Genomic DNA, 20,190 nt, shown 5'->3' with positions numbered 1-20,190 from the left:
TCAGGCAGTCTGGCTCATGAACCCATGCTTATAATCACTATGCTAGAAGTGTACTGACTCAGCCTTGTCCAGGGTCACAAAGTTTATGGCAGGTGAGCAGTAAAGAATATTGATTTCATTAATTCCCCTATCTTTATAGCACCCTGGGAGAAAGAAGGTCAATAGTTGTCGTGGTTGGTCACTCTTTGACACTTAACTGTAACACTGGCTTTAAATTATTTTTTTCTGGAGACCTGTAACTGCAAATATATAATAATATCCTTCTTATTCTCCACTTTCTACTTTTTTAAAAAAATATTTATTCATGAGACACACAGAGAAGAGGCAGAGGGAGAAGCAGGCTCCCCACAGGGAAGCCCAATGTGGGACTTGTTCCTGGATCCCAAGATCACAACCCGAACCAAAGGCACACGCTCAACCACTGAGCCACCCAGGCGTCCCTCCACTTTCTACTTCTTTCCACTCTTTTATCTGTTGGCCTTTTTTCTCTACATACTCTTTCCTCACCAGCCTACTTCTTCCTTCTCCAGTGTGAGCACAGTCCACCATACACACAGGAACTTGTTTTTGTTGTATGTTGTACTATTAATGGAAGAACTTGGAATTGATAGAGGTGCCATGAGTTTGAAATGGAATGATTTGGACAAGGGGCTAGATTTCTCACCTGTTCTCCTCCAGTGCAAACAAGTATGTTCTTAGGCATAGGAATAGATTTATGGGAGGGATGATTAGACTATTAAGAACCTGATTATAAATACTTATTTTCTATTCACCAAAATACATCACTTAAGGGGTAATATTTTTGCTAGGCCAACCTAGTCAGTATATTGCATGTAAATTAGTCATAAAATTGCCTTTTAAAAAATATCTTCTCAGAGTAGCTACTCTGTGTTAATTTCTCCAGTTTCACTAAAGGATGTTTCTTCTCCCTGTTTACTTTCTTAGCATCAGAATTCAGTTGTATTTTGGAATGTGCCTAACTCACTATAAACACTACGCATCCTTGTCTTTCCTATTTATTTAGTAAATAAGAAAAACAATTTAATGCATCATTGTATAAGATTACTAAGGGACTTGGTGATCTTAAAGTGGTAGTTGGAATTTTGGATTATGAATCTTTTCCACACTTGAAATAACCTCATAGCCATTTGGCTATAATCTCTTGGTTTAGTTTTCTTACTTTTTTTTGTTTTTTGGGGGTTCTTTTGAGAGAGAGAGAAAGAGAGCAAGCAATGTGGGGGGGGGGCAAAGGGTAAAGGAGAAAAATAATATCAAGCAGGCTCCATGCCCTGCACAGGTGAATCTGTATCTCACCTGAGATGACCTCAGCCGAAATCAAGAGTTGGATGCTTAATTGACTGAGCCACTTAGGTGCCCCTAGCTTTCTTTTTAAGCCACTTCTGAGATGACATGACACCAGTTTGCTCTTCTATAGAAAATGCTTTAGTATTTGTTGAATGGCTCAGTGTGCAAATCTGTAAAAATATTGAGTGGCAAAAGCACAATGAACAGTTTTATAAGACAGTGGAATTTTACTGGGCCAACAACTTTTATCTCAGCATGTTTATCAGCTTTTTAGTGCCTTAATGTCAACAAAACTGAGACAGAACTGGAACTGATACAGATTTATTATAGTAAATAAGAAATATGATTCAATCATTGGATTGTTCGGCAACATGCACCAAATAAAAACAAACCTAAACCAAAAAAGAGGCCCTCGGGATCCCTGGGTGGCGCAGCGGTTTGGCGCCTGCCTTTGGCCCAGGGCGCGATCCTGGAGACCCGGGATCGAATCCCACATCGGGCTCCCGGTGCATGGAGCCTGTTTCTCCCTCTGCCTGTGTCTCTGCCTCTCTCGCTCTCTCTGTGTGACTATCATAAATAAATAAAAAAAAAATTAAAAAAAAAAAAAAGAGGCCCTCTTTTAGTCCTGTCCAGTGTGCTGGAGCAAATGGATCCTGCCTGACGCATTGTGTAGAAGGCATTTTAAAGAACCAGGAACTGCTTTGTGGATTAAAACAGACTCAGACCCTTAACAGCTGTATTGGTTGTTTCTAGGACTCTTCATGAGAGGGCTCTTTGAACCCAGTGACTGATTATGGTCCCAACAGCTTGTAAATCCAGTGAACATATGGCTGGGTAGTAGCATGTTAAGCTCTCATGCACTTTACCCTGCTCAGTCGATCCATTAGGCAGAGTACATCTTTCCCTTTCAGCAACTCAGCAAAACTATGGCTTCAAGGCTTCAAGTGCATCAGGGCTGGTCTCCTGGCTGTATGTGATTATGTTTTCTTATTCTCATGCCTACTTAGCATTTTGTGGTGTTGCACAAAGCAACTAACTCAGAAAACTTGAAGAGTGAAAACACACTGAAATTGATAGCTGGATATTACACAGTCCATACTGATGATGTAGTTGTATTGTAAATGGTGTTCTTAAACTGCTGTGTCCTATAAGTCCAGATTTCTAAATCTATAGATTAACTCTAGCAGTAGGACATGTCAATAGGCTTCTGTTTGAAAAAACAAAAAAACAAAAAACAAAACAACTGGTTAACCCCTTGGCATGGTTTATACTTTCAGGAAGCCATGTACGTTTATTGCTTTGAGATCTTCACATCAGTGTGGTCTATTCATTTATGTCTTGCTCTTGACTTCTCTTAGCAAATATTCTAGACAAACGTTACACTTTAAGAAACGCCAGCAAAAATATAAATCAAAATTTTTTATATGTTTAATGCTCCTTGACCTAGTAATACTTCTTTGTAGAATTTATCCCAAGGAATTAAACAGATCGGTCAAAGATTTATACACAAAGGTATTTATAGTGGCATTATAATGAGAAATTGGAAATAACAAACATACAACTGTAGAGAAATGGTTAAAATATACTCATGTTGAAATAACATGCAACCATTACTAGTCATTTTTTAAAATTTATTTTAGAGAGCTAGAGTGAGCACGGGGTGGGGGGGGGCAGTGGGAGAGGGAGAGAGAGACTGAGAAACTCCAGCAGATTCCTCTCTGGGCTCAGAGTCCGACAGGGACCTCAATCTCAAGACCCTGAGTTCTTGACCTGAGCTGAAACCAAGAGTTGGCTGCTTAACCGACTGTGCCCCACTGTGGGGTGGGCCCCACAAGTCATGTTTTTGAAGAAAAGTTAATTACATAGGAAAATATGCACAATATAATGTTAAGTGAAGAAAACATGGAGAATAACAGTGATCATCTCTGGATGGTACAATCATGGGTACCTTTATGATTTTCTGTATTTTCAAAAATTTCTGAAATGAACAAAAATTGTTTTAATAATCAGAAAAGAATACCAAATGTCATATATACATCAATATTTATCTCTGAAAGAAATCCCAGCAAAGCTGGGGCAATTTCAGCACCTAGCTATCAAAATATGTTTGTGGAGTAGGTAGAATGATAGATGGACAGACGAATGAATAACAGTTGACACTTGTAGGTACCATTATCGAGTTTATATGACTGCAAAAATGACAAATGAAGATTTGTTAATTCAAAGGAGAAGATTCCAGACCAGTCAGCAGTTTGAAGGATGGCATGGGAGGTACTGAAGGAGTCACAAAATAAGTGAGTGGCCAATGACAGCTAAGGAGTTGTGGTCTGGCCTTGGGTCAGTTGCTGCTCTTGTTACCCAGCTATCAACACCATGTTGCCTCTTGTTCTATGTGTGTCCTTGAAATATCTATTGTGCCTGCTATTTTCATTGGTCTCTCTTCAGTTTGGCCATTGATTGAGCAAGTGTGAATGAAATCAGTCATGAGAGTTCATTTTCCATTTGACTCAGTAAATACTTTTCCATATGGGGAGAAGATATCCCAAGGCTAACTCTGGCTGGCCAACTCTCAAAGATGGGCTTATTAAACAAGAAGGAGAGTTTGGTAGATCAGAGCAACCTGTCTCTAGCACTCAAATGCGCCTGTACAGAGGGCTGTGTGTTCTTATGTTCTTAAGAGTTGTCCTCTGAAACAGGTGTGCTATGCATAATGTCAGCTATCCAAAGAATTAGTAGAAAACTTAGTCATGTCACACAGTTTTTATAACAAATTCATAAGCTCTTTATGGTAATTATAAATGGGACTGACCTGCATTCTGTCCTACAAGGTCTTAATATCTTTTGGCTGTTTTGATCAAATTGCTGAACAGGATCTGGCTTCTTTGCCAGTTCATCAGGAGACAACATTGGATGTGTGAATGAAATCTAAGTGTTTCCTCTCCAGTGCATTCCCTTATCTGTGCTGGGACCTGTGTCAAAGAGAACCATTAGACTTTTGCATAGCATTCTGTACCTCTGCTCCTGGTGACTTATTAAATACCATGTTTATAATTGCAGCTACTCTTAAGTGTATGATAATAGTGCCTTGATGTATCTGCTGTCTTTTGATCCTGCTAAGGTATTAGATTTACTGTTTGTCTTTTTCAACCTGAGTCCTCATTCATTTTCAAAAACATTCAGGGGTTGAGTAATTCACAGTTTGGAGCTAACTGTCCTTGTCTTAGAGGCCATAGTATCTACAGAAATGCCAGACTCCCTAAATTGGTCAGCTGAATATTTAATTCTTCAGGATTTTTAAGGATGAGGAAGAGAACATTTTCTGAGCACTAACCAGGTGCTGTAGTTTACTAGGCATTTTCCCATACATTATCTGAGATAATCCTCTCTATAATCATATAAGGTAGGCATTATTACCCCAGTTTTACAAATGAGGAAGCTGTAGCTTTGGCAGTTTAAATAGCTGAATCATAGTCTGAATACTGGTCTATTGGACTTCAACGCCTATGACTTTTCCACTCAACATACTGCCTCCCAGGGATAGCAAGGTTTCTTACACTGGACCTAACAATACAACAGTCACATTGCTTCCCCTCAGCTCCTTTTTCTTGTAACTAATTTCCATTCCACTTTGCTTGTATTACCTTGGCAAGATCAGTCATCTGCATCAAGGTCAGGAAATTAAACTTTGAACCACCAATAAGGAGGGCATGGATTTGAACCAGCTTCCCATCTTGTCCCCAAACCCAGTTACTGTTTGTGTTCTGTGTAGTTCCCAATAACTCAACCCAGTCCAAGAAGGTGTCTTATTGCTGGCATAAGTGGTAAATTCTTGGTGCTCAGCACTTCAAAGCACGTTGGGTTCTATCGTCCACTTGAAAGCCAAGAAGTTCTTCAGTTATGGGAACATAAAGCCTGCTATGGTCAAGGCAAGCATGGCCCTCCTCTGGGACAGAGTGGTAAATGGAGCAACTGCAAAAAAATAAATTCTACCAAAGGAGGGTTGATATGTATTAGAATGGATCAGTGAGCAACAGGCCATTTGTGCTGAAGGTAGAGGGTGAAAATAAAAGGGACTTTTCCAGAGTATGGAAATGGAAAGGAATGATCATTAACCTCTAAATGACTGAGAAAAGCCAGCTGGGAGTTCATCTAAGACTGAAGGGGAATTAAAACCCAAGTGCAAAACATCACAATGTGGTGCTATCCTGTGGAGAGGAGGATGGCCAGATTCCATCCTGGTTCTGAACATTTTAGTTTCAAATTTGAATGAAAAATTTCATGGGTCTCTTGGCTTTAGCCTTTACACATTAGATTCAAATGCATCCTCAGGCCATCGTTTTGAACATACCAAGGGGTTAACCTTCCAAGGTTGTTTTGGCACCAAATCCCAGACAAATTTAATCTTTTCTGTATTGGTTTCTTCTTGCCTTCTTTGGTTGTCCACTCAGCAGCTTTCTAGGGAAATAATCTAGTTGAGGGCCTTAAGAGGCAAGGTTTCTAGGAATCCACTGTGGCGACCAGGAGGTTAAGGAAAGGGTTACAGGGAAGCTCAGGAAGACTGAGCATATTTCCCACATTTCTTCCTCAATCTGTTCTTGAATTTCTGCTGCCAGGGTTGCCCAGAGGGAGCCTGGCCATAATTCCCAGCTGCCAACAGCCATTTCCTGTACCCACAGAAAGCAGGATGAGACACCATTTCCTCGGCTGGTTTCCTGGGACAGGTCGGGGGCATCCTCTTAGGCTACTGAGTTTCTTAGGAACATGCGGATTTAAGAAGGTCAAGCTCAGACGGGAAAAAGTGGGCCCAGTGTGGAGAGCCTGGAAGTGCCTTTCTTGGCACCTACCCCTTTTTCCTCTGCCTTCTCTTCCAGTGTCTCAGAATTTGTGGTTCAGCACTGTCATCAGCAAGTAGCTACAAGTGACATAAGAAGCCAACTGAGAGGACGGAGCACCGAAGAGAAGAGTGGTTAGATTAGGAGGGACAGTAGCAGAAATAACCACAAGATTGGCCATTTCCAAAGAAAACAGTGTTTTGAATACCATGAAGTGTGAAAGAACACAAGCTGTAGAATCCAATCCAGCTTTCTACGTTTTAGGCAAGTTCACTACCTAGAAAGTCTGATTTACATCAGGGAGGGCAGGACACCTCACTTTACCATAGTCAGTCACTATAGTAAACAGTTAAGAGGAACAATCTCATTTCTCTAGTGCTGTGCTGTCTGCTATGGTAGCTACTAGTCATATGTGACTACTGAGCATTTGAAATAGGGCTACTTTGGATTGAGATGTTCTGTAAAGGTAAAATACACACCAGATTCAGAGATTTAGCATGAAAAACCTAGTGCAGAAATTTTTATATTGATTACATACCGAAACCATGTTTTCGGTATATTGGGTTAAATGAAATATTAACATTAATTTTGCCTGGTGTTTTTCTTCTTTACCTTTTTTCAACATGGTTACTAGAACATTTAAAATTATATTTGACTGGCATTATATTTCTGCTGGGGAGTGCTGCTCTAGTGCATTCAAAAATAGGATTTGATTTTTTTAGCATCATTTCAGTAGTACATTTCTTTAAGGAAGTATACCTGTACAGGAGAAACAGACTCATTACAAAAGAAGGATAGGGAGAAACAGGGATTTGCAGATGAGGAAATTGATTCTAGAAGAAAGTTAGCACCCTGTCTCAGTTCCTCTCAGTCTGGGATGAAGGTGGTTGGCTGCCTGAAGCAAGTGCTCTCATTCCCTAGCTCCATCTAATTTCCTAGCTGGGGCCCAGACAGGGGAGGGAGAAGGCACTCTAAAACTCCTCTGCCCTTACCGTCTTAGCCATCAAGCTGTGAGTGGGAGATAGTGGCGATAGGACAGAAATTTTCCCTGGGCCTCTCAGGGCGACCAGCCCTGGCTGAGAGAAGGAGAAGGCACGAAGTGAACCCCTTCTTCACTCCCAGGACCATCTCGTAGAGCTGCTGCTGCACCTCTTTCTGCCAATAGGCATAGATGAGTGGGTTGAGCAGGGAGTTGCCCACACCGAGCAGCCACAGGTACCGTTCCAGCACCAGGTAGAGGTAGCACTTCTGGCAGGCCACCTGCACAATGCCAGTGACAAGGAATGGGGTCCAGGACAGAGTGAAGCTCCCAATGAGAACAGCCACGGTGCGAACAGCCTTAAAGTCACTGGGAGTCCGTGGAGGCCGGCATGCTCCAGTCCCGGCTCCTGCTTGTTCCATCTTTCGGATCTGCTGGCTGTGCATGGAGGCAATCTTGAGCATGTCGCAGTAGAAGAAGACAAAGAGCAGCAGGGCTGGGAAGAAGCCAACGCAGGAGAGGGTCAGCACAAAGCGTGGGTGAAACACAGCAAAGAAGCTGCAGGTACCGTGGTAGGTAGTCTGCTGGAATACGGGGACTCCAAGTGGGAGGAAGCCAATGAGGTAAGACACCAGCCACAGCCCACCAATGCAGGCTCCCGCCATGAGCCCATTCATGATCTGGAGGTAGCGGAGGGGCTGCTTGATGGCAAGGTACCTGTCAAAGGCAATCAGCATGACTGTCAGGACAGAGGCAGCGGCGGAAGAAGTAACAAATGCCATCCGAAAGCTGCACAGGGTCTTCTGTGTGGGCCGAGCCGGGGTGGAGAGCTGGTCTGTGACCAGGCCAGAGATGGCCACACCAAGCAAGGTGTCAGCCACAGCCAGATTCAAGGTGAAGCAGAGACCGACACCATCATTCTTGTGTATCAACAACAGCACAGCCACGGCCACTAGCACATTAACAGCAATAATGAGGGAGGCCAGGACAGCAAGGATCACTCCAAATGGGAAAGATGACTCCATGTCTTGAAGTGGTAGGACTTCCACTTACCAGGGCATGCTGGCTCTCTGGCTCAGATTCTCATGGACTAGGGGAGAAAGAGGTGGGTTCAGAGCTGTAGCACAGGTCTGGCCACCGCTGGCAGTACAGGCTGGCAGCTTGCCATCTCTGAGATCCTGCTGGTCACGAAGAATCCCTCACCCCCTCTCTTTCAGTCCTCGGCCTCTTGCCTCTCCCACTCTCTGAAGGTGACAGTCCCAGTGCGGACCTCCCCCTGGGCCTTGAGCTAGTCCCTCCTCCTCCAACAACCAAGTTACTAGACAACTCCTGAGTACCTGGTACATACTGTCTGGCCAGACTATCTTCCTTCATTTATGCTTTGAGGACTTTTCTTTGGAGGGACTGGGGCACTCATCAAGTCTCCTGTCTGGCAAAAGATATAACAGACTCTAATCACACTTTTTCTTCCTCCATCGCTTTATATGAAACTTCCCCTTCTTTTCCTCAGCCTCAACTAGCTTAACAACTAATCTCAGCTTAATTTAGTACTTGCTTCATAATGAATTCTCAGTCAATACTATTACTGCTTTCAATCAAGCAGGATGATCATAATCAGTTGAAGTGAGGGCAGGGCAGGCTATTTCAGCGCCCAGCATACTTTCAGGGGAGTTACCACACATTTAAGCTGCTTTTTAAAAAAATCTTTTGCTTCCTAACACCTCAGATTCTAATTCTCTCGAATAGGATGTGCTGTTCCCCTCTTATCCATCAGAACTCAGCTGATTCCGAAGGGCAGGAACACGAAAGGAGAAACTTGTGAATGGTGGTTATTCAGTTTAGAATAGAGCCTATTCCCTGTCTAAAGCTGCTATCTTTGGCTATACTCATTGAAAACATGTCCCTGATCATAAGTACTGGCCTCCAACCTTTCGCTTTTTTTTTTTTTTTTAAGATTTTATTTATTTATTCCTGAGAGACACACAGAAGCAGAAACATAGGCAGAGGGAGAAGTGGGCTCCCTATGGGGAGCCCAGTGCGGTACTCGATCCCAGGACCCCGGGATCATGACCTAAGCCAAAGGCCAATGCTCAACCACTGAGCCACCCTGGCACCCTTAGCCTTGTAATTCTTGATCCTGCAGACCCAAGATCTCCCTGAGATGTGACAAAAGGAGGCGGGCTGCATCCTTGAGGGTATCTGTTCTGTTTGATCATGGAAGTTTCCATTTCCAGGGTGGACAGCGTTAGGCTGAAGGGTTGCAGTGTTGCTGAGACAGGTGAGATGGGCTCAGGCAGGGCACTCCTATTTTAGGTTGTATATCCATTTGTTCGGGTACATTAGAACTAACCTTTTGCCTGCTACTCTCGGCTACCAAGGAGAGACGGGTGGGGAGAAGAGTGGTTTGAAGCTTATTTACTCATTTCAGGTGAGAGCACAAATGGGAAAGGTTAGTGTTTTAAGTGAGGGAGTGGAGAGCAAGGTACAGGGTTGGAGGCAAATATTATATTCCAGTATGTTTTGACAGTCAGAGAGGTCCCGTGACAGATGTCTCTCTCACAAAGGATTGGAAGGTCTGTGGCATGGGGACTCAGTATTTCATCTGCCAGTCTAAGAACAGTTCTTTTTCTTTGGTACCCCTGTTAGGAAGCTGACTTCGGTTGCATAGCACCTGGCTTCATTTTATGCCTGCATCTAAGGCTGTGCTCGTGTTTCCAGAGCTTGGAGTCAAGATGGTCCTTCTGAAGCCCATGCTCAAACTTGAGAGTGTGTCAGAGTCCCTCGAAGGGCGTCTTAGCATACAGGTTGAGGCCTCACCCCAAGGTTTGATTCTTTATTCTGGGGCAGGCCTGAGAATCTGCATTTCTGACAAGTTTGCAGGTGATGCTGATTTGGGGACCCCATTTGGGAACCACTGCTCTAGTGAAATGGTTCTTAACCTTGGCTGTGCTGTGGAATAATTTGGTGATTCTGAAGATATAGATATTTGGGTCATACACCAAGAGGTTCTCATATCATTAGTTTGGGGTGTGACCTATGCATTTGGGGCTTGGGAAGCTCCTCATGTGATTCTAATGTCCTGCCAGGGGCAAGAAACACAGGCGGCTGGAGTCAGGACACCTGGGATCCAGCCCAACACAGTCTCTGTGATTTTGCTTGGACAAAATCTGACTTAGCTTTGGCTTCCTCGTGTGTAACACGGGGACAATAGCCCCTATGTCACAGAGTTGTGGGGATGACAGAATGAGGTGTGATGGATATTTTTTAAGTAATCTGGACACTCAGTGTAGGGCTCGAACTAATGACCCTGAGAACAAGAGTTGCAGGCTCCATAGAATGAGCCAGCTGAGTGTCCCTGATGTATGATGGATATTAGAAGGCTTCATGAACTATAAAATGCTACATAGGTATTTTTATTAAGTGTCTTCTAGTCTCTTGTTAATCAAAGTGTGTTTCAGATCAGGAACACTGGTATGACCTGTGAGCTTGGTAGAAATGCAGAATCTTAGGCCCTGCCCAAGATCTACTGAAGCAGAGTCTGCCTTGGAACAAGATCTCCAGGTGATCTGTAGGCACATTAAAATTGTCCTTTCCTCCTTCTCACTCTCAAGTGCCTGGTATATTAGTTTACTTTTGCTACAGTAACAAACCGCCACAAACTTAGTGGCTTAAACAATGTAATGGTATTATCTTACCCTTCTTGAGGTCAGAAGTCCAAAACAGATCTTACAGGGCTCAAATCAAGGTGTTGGCAGGGCTGGATTCCTTTGGGAGGCTCTAGGGGACAGCTTCCTTGCCTTTTTCAGCTTTTATAGGCTGCCTGCATTCCCTGGCTCATGGCACATCACTCCAACCTCTGCTTCTCTCTGACCCTCCTGCCTCCCTCTTTTAAGGTCCCCTGCGATTATACTGAGTCTACCTGGATAATCCACGATATCCTCCGCATGTCAAGATCCTTAACTCAATCACATTTGCAAAGTGATTTTTACTGTGTGGGGTAAAATATTTACAGGTTCTGGGGATTAGGACATGTACATCTTTGGGAGGAGGCATTTTTCTGCCTACCACACCAGTCTTCTCTGCTGCCTATGTCTTTTCCCACCATCCCCTAAAGATGCTCTTCTCAGTGTAATCTTCCTTTATGTGTGTCCTAGACATTTATTTCTTTTAGCCATCAATGCTCTCTTGTTTTCTGTCTTGTCCTCTCAGGCACCCATAAGCTGATTTAAACTAATCTCACGGGCATGGCGTACCTGAGTCGCTCAGTGGTTGAGTGCCTGCCTTCGGCTCAGGTCGTGATCCCGGGGTCCTGGGGTGGAGTCCCACATCAGGCTCCTCGCAGGGAGCCTGCCTCTGCCTATGTCTCTGCCTCTCTCTGTGTGTCTTTTATGAATACATAAAGTCTTAAAAAAATAAACTTACCTCAGCAGCCTTGAAAAGTAGTGATCTCCCTGTCATTGGAAGTATGCAAGCAGAGCTTGAATGCTCACATGTTGGGAGGGCCTTAGAGGGAATTCCTGCAGTGGTGTAAAACATCTGCAAAACATTGTTATTCCCATTGAGCTGGCTTTAAGTCCCTATGCAGCCTGTTTTTGATGGGACCATAGGAGTCTTTTCTCTCCCTTAGCTCCCTCCCTTCTTTCTCAGCGATCCCCAACTCTGTGTCCTCCTTGGGCTTTTCTGTTCCCTTTCTCCCACTACTGCATGGACTCAGCTGTGGGTCCTGTGGCTGTGCCCATGCCAGGGGATCAAGACCATGGAGAACGTGGTTCCTTCTTGGAAGGTCAGTGCTTGGTCCTCATGATCCTGAGGCTGAGGGTTCTCAGAGTCTCCAGCGTGGAGCACCAACAAGGTAAACAAGCTAGGATTGACAAAGGAAGGTAAAGGATGAGAGGGCTTATTCAATGGCCAAACTCTACCGTAACTAACACATTGAATGCTGATTGTAGTGGGCTGTCACCAAAGATGCAATGGGGTGCTTCATCCACCCTGAGGCCATGGGACCAAGGACCAGAGGTTTCAATTGGAATGGGAGTGGAGGAGAAGCCAGGCTTCAACAGAGGCTGCCTTCAGAGCCAGCTCTCTGGGCGAGGAGTTCTAGGAAGATATCCAAAATAAGTCACGCCTGGTTCCTTGTGGTGCCTAGACTAGCCATCTGCCTCTGTGGTTTAGCTGCATCATGCCCAGAGACAAAGGCAGCAGTGACATTTAATATTGCTTCGCGAATGACTAGACTGCTGCCTCCATTGCTATTAAATATTATGCAGTGGTATGAAAAGAATGGGATAGGTTTATATGTCCTGACACAGACCTCCAAGGCATACTGCTGATGGATAAATCAAGTCACATCAATATGTACAGTTTGGATCCATTTCGAACATAAAGCCCCAAACCCCAACTTTCTGTGTGTAAAAAATGAATAGAAATCACAATAAATGCATGTTAATGGAGAGTGAGTAACTTTGAGGAGGGGAGTGGGTCCAGGGGCAGTTTGAAGGGTGACTGTCACAATTTACTTTGAATACTTCTGACTTATTATGTATTTTCACAGTGAGGAGGTATTCATATAATTTCAAAAGAAAAAACCTCCTCAACCCCCTCCCCACTCCAGCTCAGACACCACTTTGCAAAGGCCTTTGCGGACCACACAAAAATGTATGTGGTGCACATACACATTTTATATATAAATATACATACTTATGTATTTGCTTTTGCTTGTACTGTTGTTATTTGCTTGTGCGGTACTTGTAGAAGGAAGTGTGTGTGTGTGTGTGTGTGTGTGTGTGTGTGTGCATTGGGAAAAGTGGCAGGGCAAAATAGGATGGGAGAAAACAGTATTTGAGGCTTTAGTCTCTTCTTGGGGTGGGAGGCACTTTGAGGCAACAGCCTTAGACAGCTTGGGCTTCTGAGCTGCCTTGTGGCAGTGATACTAGCTAACATACATGGGGCCTTTAAAAGCTGAGTGCTGTGTTAAATATACAACATATTCTCCTTTAATCCTCCCCCAAATTCTATAAGGTAGGTACTATTAATAACTCATTTTTACAAATGGGAAAAACGAAGTCCTGCAGAGGGTGGCTGATTTGTCCAAGGCCGCACAGCTCATAAGCAGCAGGTGTTGGAAATTGTCAGAGGTGCCAGAAGCTTGTGTGGAACAGCCACCAGGAATTTGTCTTGTCTCTTATCAACCATAGGGACAACATGCTGTCTCCTTTTCTTGCCAGTTTGTGCCTCTGTGCCTTCGTCCATCCTATGACCTCTGCCCTACAATCTGACATGTCTATGCTTTGGGTTTTTTCACAGGCGCCTGAGCTGAAATTAAGTAGAAGACCCTCCCCCCTTTTTGGGTCACTAAAGCCCAGGGATTGTGGAAAATGAGGATTGAATTATTTTTTTACCCTGAGCCCAACGAAATATAGGACTCTGGACTCACGTATATCTCGCCATTTATCTTCCCACTCCTGCTTTCCATTCTTGCTAGTACCCTCTCATTTAGCACTATGTTTTCTTTCATCTGCACTATGGTAGTCCTCTCTTAACTGCTTGTCCTCTCTTTCCCCATGTTGACGTACCCTCCCAGTGTGTTTACGGGGTGCCTGCTCTGTGCTCACTACTATGCTCAGAGCTTTTCACCCGTTCAAGTGACACCTCGTGAGCTCAGTGTTATTCTCCCCAGCTTACAAGGGAAGCTGAGGCTTGGAGAGGCGAAGGGACCTGCCTGAGGTGACCCAGCTAGGAAGCAGTGGCAGAGCTGGGATCAGCATCCCGATTCTTATCACTCCTTATCCATTAGCTTTTTGCTACTCCATGCTGCAGAAGCCTAGGTATGGTAGGCTGAATAATGGCCCCCAAAGGGTCCATGTTCACATCACTGGAACCTGTGAATATCTTGCCTTACATGGCAAAAAGGGACTTTGCTGAGGTGATTAAGGAAGAGTCTTGAGATGGAGTGGTTATCGTGGACTTTCTGGGTGGGCTCAAGGTTATAATCCCAAGAGTCCTTATAAGAGGAAGGCAGAATATCAGTGAGCAGTATTAGGGGATGATGGAAGCAAGAGGTTGGAATGATGCCAGGAAGGGGTCACAAGCAAAAATTGTAAGAGGCCTCTAGAAACTAGAGAAGGCAAGGGCATGGATTCTTCCCGAGAGTCTCCAGAAGGAACAGGGCCTAGGGTGGCTCAGCGGTTTAGCGCCACCTTCAGCCCAGGGCGTGACCCTGGAGACCTGGGATCCAGTCCCACATCGGGCTCCCTGCATGGAGCATGCCTCTCCCTCTGCCTGTGTGTCTGCCCCCCCCCCACATGAATAAATGAATAAAATCTTTTAAAAAAAGAAAAGAAAAGAAGGAATCGGGCCTACTGATGCTTTGATGTGAAATCGATTTCAGACTTCTGACCTCGAGAACTGGAAGATAATAAACTCATGTTTAAAGCAGCAGGTTTGTGGTGATTACAGCAGCAATAGGACACTCATACATTAAACTAAAGGATTAATATAAGGAGACAATTAAAAAACAGGGTTCTGGTTATATTGCTGCTTGGCAGTGCCTGCTGCCCAAGAGACATTTAGTTGTGATCCTACAAAGGTTACTACTTAGCCAGGAAGGAGCAGCTTGCTGGCCTGAGTTGCCAAATGCCAATGACCATGAAGCCCAGCAGAGGGCAGGCACCCTGCAGGGAGAAAGCAATCCTTGGAAGGGCTTTGCTCCAGTCTAGCTATATAAATAGGAAAGGGTCTTTAAAAGGAAGAAAGACCATATAATGTTTGTCCTTCTCTGATTGACTTATTTCATTCAGCATAATACCCTCCAGTTCCATCCACGTCGAAGCAAATGGTGGGTATTTGTCGTTTCTAATGGCTGAGTAATATTCCATTGTATACATTATATGGTCTCATTCAATTGGGGAATATAAAAAATAGTGAAAGGGAATAAAGGGAAAAGGAGAAAAAATGAGTGGGAAATATCAGAAAGGGAGACAGAACATGAGAGACTCCTAACTCTGGGAAACGAACTAGGGGTGGTGGAAAGGGAGGTGGGCGGGGGATGGGGGTGACTGGGTGACGGGCACTGAGGGGGTACTTGATGGGATGAGCACTGGGTGTTATGCTATATGTTGGCAAACTGAACTCCAATAAAAAAAGAAAAAGAAGATCCTCCTCGGCACTTTTGGGTTGCTCTGATTGTGTTGCATCTTAGCTATGCCTTCATGCAGGCTGGAGGAGCACAGCGAGTACAAAGATGTTTTCATTTGCCACCCCGGGCTCAGAACTTTCTTGCTCCTTTTATTTATTTATATTGCTGGGGCAAGTTCATGGAAAGCCTTCCCTCCCCCTGAAGATTAGGAGTTGGGTGATGAGGTGCAATGGAGATGGGGTGAGGGGAGACATACACATTCAATGAACAGTTCTTGCTTTTTTTCATTGCAAGTCTTTCTTGAAGGCTATTCAGGGTATTCTTCATGAAAGACTGCACTCCAGGGGCCCTTCCAGCCTAATTTTAGATTGTAGCCCTCTCAAGATGGCCATTTCCAGCTTCTTCTCAAGGAAGATCTGGGGTTAGGATTTGGGGGTTGCAGAAGCAGAGGCATTTGAACAAGGGCTGGGGGTATTTGGAATCTGAGAAGACGATTATTATTAATATTAGTAATACCTCTTATCACACACATTTTACATGCACGATCTCATTTAATGCCCTCAAGGTGATATTATCACCAGTGCACATAGAAGTTAATTAGAGCTAATTAAATCCCCCAAGTTCCACAGCTAGCACGTGGTAGAGTTGGGCTTTGAACCCAGGTCTGCCAAGTCTCAGAATCTAGATTCATCTAACTCGGTCTCTAGAATTGTAATGTTACAGAAATGTGAGTTGCTGACCAGAGGCAGAGGGAAAGCCATATGGCACCATCCTATGGCTTTGAAAACTTGTGCCCAGCCTCGTGACGGATGTCAGCGTCCACCATGCACAAGAAGAAGGCAGTCAGCCGACCTGCAGTGTCACTGGGTCTTGAGCCAAGATACCTGTGTTTCATTTCTGAGGGCTTTGCTTGCTTCTCAGTTTGTCTTTATAAGGATGTGTCTCAGTTGTCTGGCCACCTGCCCCTTTCCCTTATCTTTGGACTGTCTCCTAATCTCTGGATCAGTGTCTCACCTAGCACTCCTGTTAACTGGCTTCTCACTTTGGCCTCAATATGTCATCCTATGATGTGGTTCAGCAACAGAACATCCCAGAAGTCTGGCTCAAAATAGTGAGAATCACTGTGAGGAGGGTAAAAGTTGTTAATGCAAGGAATATTTTGGAGACTAGAGGGTAGGGCACTCATTAGTCATTGACTTGGATATTGACATGCTTTTAGGAACTCCTGCTCTAGTCAGGGTCCTGTCATTCCTCAAAAATACTTTTCTAGGGACACCTGGGTGGCTCAGTGGTTGAGTGTCTGCCTTTGGCTCAGGGCCTGATCCTGGGGTCCTGGGATAATGTCCCACATCGGGCTCCCCACAGGGAGCCTGCCTCTCCCTCTGCCCATGTCTCTGCCTCTCTCTGTGTGTCTCTCATGAATAAATAAATAAAATCTTTAAAAAAATACTTTTCTATTCAACTCCAGTTCGATTGGCCCACCTCTACTCCTCATCCCACCTGGTCTGATGATCCTATTCAGTTCAATTCTGCACGCATGGTCCTTAGGCCTGTATGCCAACAGGGATTTAACATCATGAATTTAGAGTAAATGTCATTTGTGATTACAGGTGGGCTCCACTTGAATTGGAGCTGTCTACTGCCCCAGCAATTTCTTCTTTACTCTCTTCCTTTCTTCCCTGAAACTGGATTCTGTTTTTAAAGTCAGCTCATCAGAATCCTTATCTACTTCTGAAATTTATCCTGCTTGGGGTTTAGAAAGCTACTGATTTGTCCTGGGTGCTGGAGGAAAGTTGAACAATGACAAGCAGGTGATAAAACGGCATCTGTCATATATCTTCTAGAAGGCATATTCACCCCTGGAAGTGACTTGGTCTCCTCTCCTTCAAGAGTTTGGGATTCTCTGTCCAGATCCTCAAGATTATACCTAAGAGTCAGATTGCTGGGAGCAAGTAGCTGTGCTGAGCTTAGAGGGAGGCTGTGGGGGGTGTAGTATGCTTCCAATTATCAATATCTGACTCACATAACTCATGCCAGTTCTCTTGCAACAGTTCTTGCCAAGTTTTGCAACCTTCTCTGAACTATCTGTGGATGATGATATTCACAGATAATGCTTAGATGCATTATCTGCTGCTAAGGCAGCAGTCCTTAGCTGTTGAGCTGTTGTTTACTGAACCATGGAACCATTTTGAAATCTTTTGGAAGCTATGGACCTTCTCCTTAAAAATGCACATGTTCATGTAACAAACACATCATACAAACAAATGCAAGGTCCTGAAGCCCATGTATAGATTCAGGTTAGTATCCTTGGAAGAGATGGTAAGATCTTGTTAACACACACATCATGTCTTATTCTATATTCCTCCAGGCAACCTATAATTAAGAAACAGACATTGTTTTGGACCAATTGGCATAAGTAGGCAGGAACACTGAAAACTTAAAGGTGCTTCCACCAGAGAACTTTTCTGCAGAGTTTGACAGCATTGATCACTTTTTGCTCTCTTCTTGAATCCTACTTTCTCCTGTTGCTTCATCTTCATCTATCCTCCTCCTTGGTCTCCTTTGTTGGCTCCTTGGGTGCTTTAGACTCAACAATTTGCCAACCAGATTCATCAGTTTTCTCCCAAACCAGTCTTCCTCCCTGCCTTTGAACTATCCCTTGACTCGCTGTAGCTTTCCCTGACAACCTGTTGTCCACTCCCAGCTCCCTGACCCCCTAGGGGTCAGAATTAATTGATTTCTCAACTGGTTCCAATAACATTCACTCATACCTTCATTTTGACTCTCATATCTTTGTATTATGTTTATTCATACATGCAACTATCTGGCAATACTGTGAGCTCTTCAAGGGCATGGACTGGGTCTTGTGGTCCTTATGGTCTTATTTCCTGTAGTAGCCCTAGCACCTACCTCACCACCTGAGCACTCATAAACATAGAATATGCTTTTCTGTTGATGTCATGTGTGTTATTTTTATTTTTTAAAATTATTTATTTATTTATTAATGAGAGAGAAAGAGAGAGAGAGAGGAGAGAGAGAGAGAGAGAGAGAGAGAGAGGGGCAGAGACACAGGCAGAGGGAGAAGCAGGTTCCATGCCAGGAGCCCGATGTGGGACTCGATCCTGGGACTCCAGGTTCAAGCCCTGGGCCAAAGGCAGGCGCCAAACCGCTGAGCCACCCAGGGATCCCCTGATTTTTAAAATATTTTTTTTAGTTTAAAAAATACCAGTATGGGACACCCTCTCCTTTGCTGTCTATCTGAGATAAACCATCATCATCTCTTGCCTGAATTACTGCAAAGCTTCCTAGTCTCCCTGCCTCTACCCTAGTCTCCCTTCCCCAACCCCACAGTTTGCAGCCAAGGTGATTCTGCTAAAATGTAAGCCAGATTAAAATCCTTTGCTGGCTTCTCACCTCACCTAGTTAAATCTAAAGTTGCAACCTAACATGTCCCTGCCTGATCTGTTCCTCTCATCCCCATTTATCCTGTGCATCATGGATAAGGGTGCAGACATTGGAGCCACACTACCCAGGTTCAAATTCTGGCTCTACCATTGACATAGGGCTGTGTGACATAGGGCAAGTGACTTGACCTCTCTTTGCTCCAGTTTCCTCATCTGCAAAATGAGGATAATAGTATCTACCACATAGGATTGTTGTGAAAAGTAAATGAGTTAATGTATGTAAAGTACCTTGAACAGTGTCTGGTACATGATGGATATGAAATCAGATTCTGTTAAATAAAAAAAAAATCTGTCATTCTCTTTCTTGCATGCTCCTCTCCAGCCACTCTGGTCTCCTTATTGTTCCTCAAACACACTCCTGTCTCAGGACCTTTGCACTTACTGTTCACTCTGCCTGAACATTCTTCTCCCAAATACCCCCTGGCTTGTTCCCCATCTCCTTGCAGGTCTCTGCCTCCATGTCACCTTATCAGGGAGGCCTTCTTTGATCCATCACCTTTTAAAAATAGCAACACTTCATCACTCTCTGTCCCCTTACCCTTCATAGCACTTTTCAACATCGCATGTATATTTATACACTTATTTTCCTTTTTCTGCAACAAGAATGTAAACTCCATGAGGACAGGAACTCTCCTTGCTTTGTTCACTGATACAAACCTAGCACCCATAACTGTGTACAGCACGTAATAGTTGCTCAATAAATATTTGTTGAATGAATGAACAAAAGACAAAAGTGAGAAAATAAAGGTCATGATATCTCTGCCAAGATAACATGGCAATAAAATATGTAAGTGATATCTGGATAAAGGGAAGAAAATTCAAACAATATAGAAAGAAACAAAAGGAAGGTAAAAGCTTTTCTCCTATCCTCATCTGTTTCCCTAAAGGTTACTACAGCTCTGTGTATTTTTAATTTCATTGACCAATAGTTGTATTGGTGGCTTGCTATGTGTGCAGAAAAGGTTTGAGGTTTGAGGTGCTGTGGACTTAAAAATGAGGGACCTTTATTTTCCAGGATCTTACATACTTTCTGGGGAGATAACATGAAAGAACTAGAAGGAATGTGCTAATGAAACAGAACTGTGACTAGATGAGATGCATTTTATAGACATTGCAGTACCACAATTATTAGGACCTGGTGATTGGATAGAAATCTTTGGGTGAGGAATAATAAGGACCATGGAAATATGAAACCCCTGTTTTTGTACCTGGGCAACCAGGAAAATGGTGATAGCCTTGCTTGAAATAGGGAAGTTAGGAGGGAAGGCTGTTTTGGGATGTGGTATGGTGGGAAGTGAAGAGATGAATTTGGCTAGACTCATTGTTTGACCTTGCCTTGAATGTGAGAACTGCCTTTGGCTTCCTTAGCATTGCCCATAGAACCTAAACCTGAGCTCTCCATACAGTGGGTGCCAAATGAATGTTACTAGTGGAGATCACTAAACCTTGAACAGCAAACCCTGGTCCTCCTCTCAG

At 43.9% G+C, this 20,190-nt stretch overlaps 2 protein-coding genes across 3 annotated transcripts in view; one reads left to right on the top strand and one right to left on the bottom strand.

Moving 5' to 3' along the window:
* SLC25A14 (solute carrier family 25 member 14) overlaps window positions 1-6,723 on the top strand; it is a 54,917-nt gene extending 48,194 nt beyond the window's left edge. For both annotated transcript variants that reach the window (XM_072817860.1, XM_072817856.1), the window contains one exon: window positions 6,177-6,723. In XM_072817860.1, coding sequence (XP_072673961.1) covers window positions 6,177-6,227 — 51 coding nt within the window. In that variant the 3' untranslated portion in view covers window positions 6,228-6,723. The remainder of the gene's footprint in view (window positions 1-6,176) is intronic.
* Window positions 1,767-9,088, bottom strand: GPR119 (G protein-coupled receptor 119). The gene has a single exon (XM_072817861.1). The coding sequence runs from the start codon at window positions 8,139-8,141 to the stop codon at window positions 7,134-7,136; it is 1,008 nt and encodes a 335-aa protein (XP_072673962.1). The 5' UTR covers window positions 8,142-9,088; the 3' UTR covers window positions 1,767-7,133.
* Between the last annotated feature and the right edge of the window lie 11,102 nt (window positions 9,089-20,190).

The sequence above is a fragment of the Canis lupus genome, chromosome X (assembly GCF_048164855.1).
Source record: "Canis lupus baileyi chromosome X, mCanLup2.hap1, whole genome shotgun sequence".
Taxonomy (NCBI): domain Eukaryota; kingdom Metazoa; phylum Chordata; class Mammalia; order Carnivora; family Canidae; genus Canis; species Canis lupus.
This window is presented reverse-complemented; position numbering and strand designations above follow the sequence as displayed.

Excerpts from the sequence above, each read along its gene's own strand:
- GPR119 (XM_072817861.1), bottom strand. The coding sequence starts at position 8,141 with ATGGAGTCATCTTTCCCATTTGGAGTGATCCTTGCTGTCCTGGCCTCC.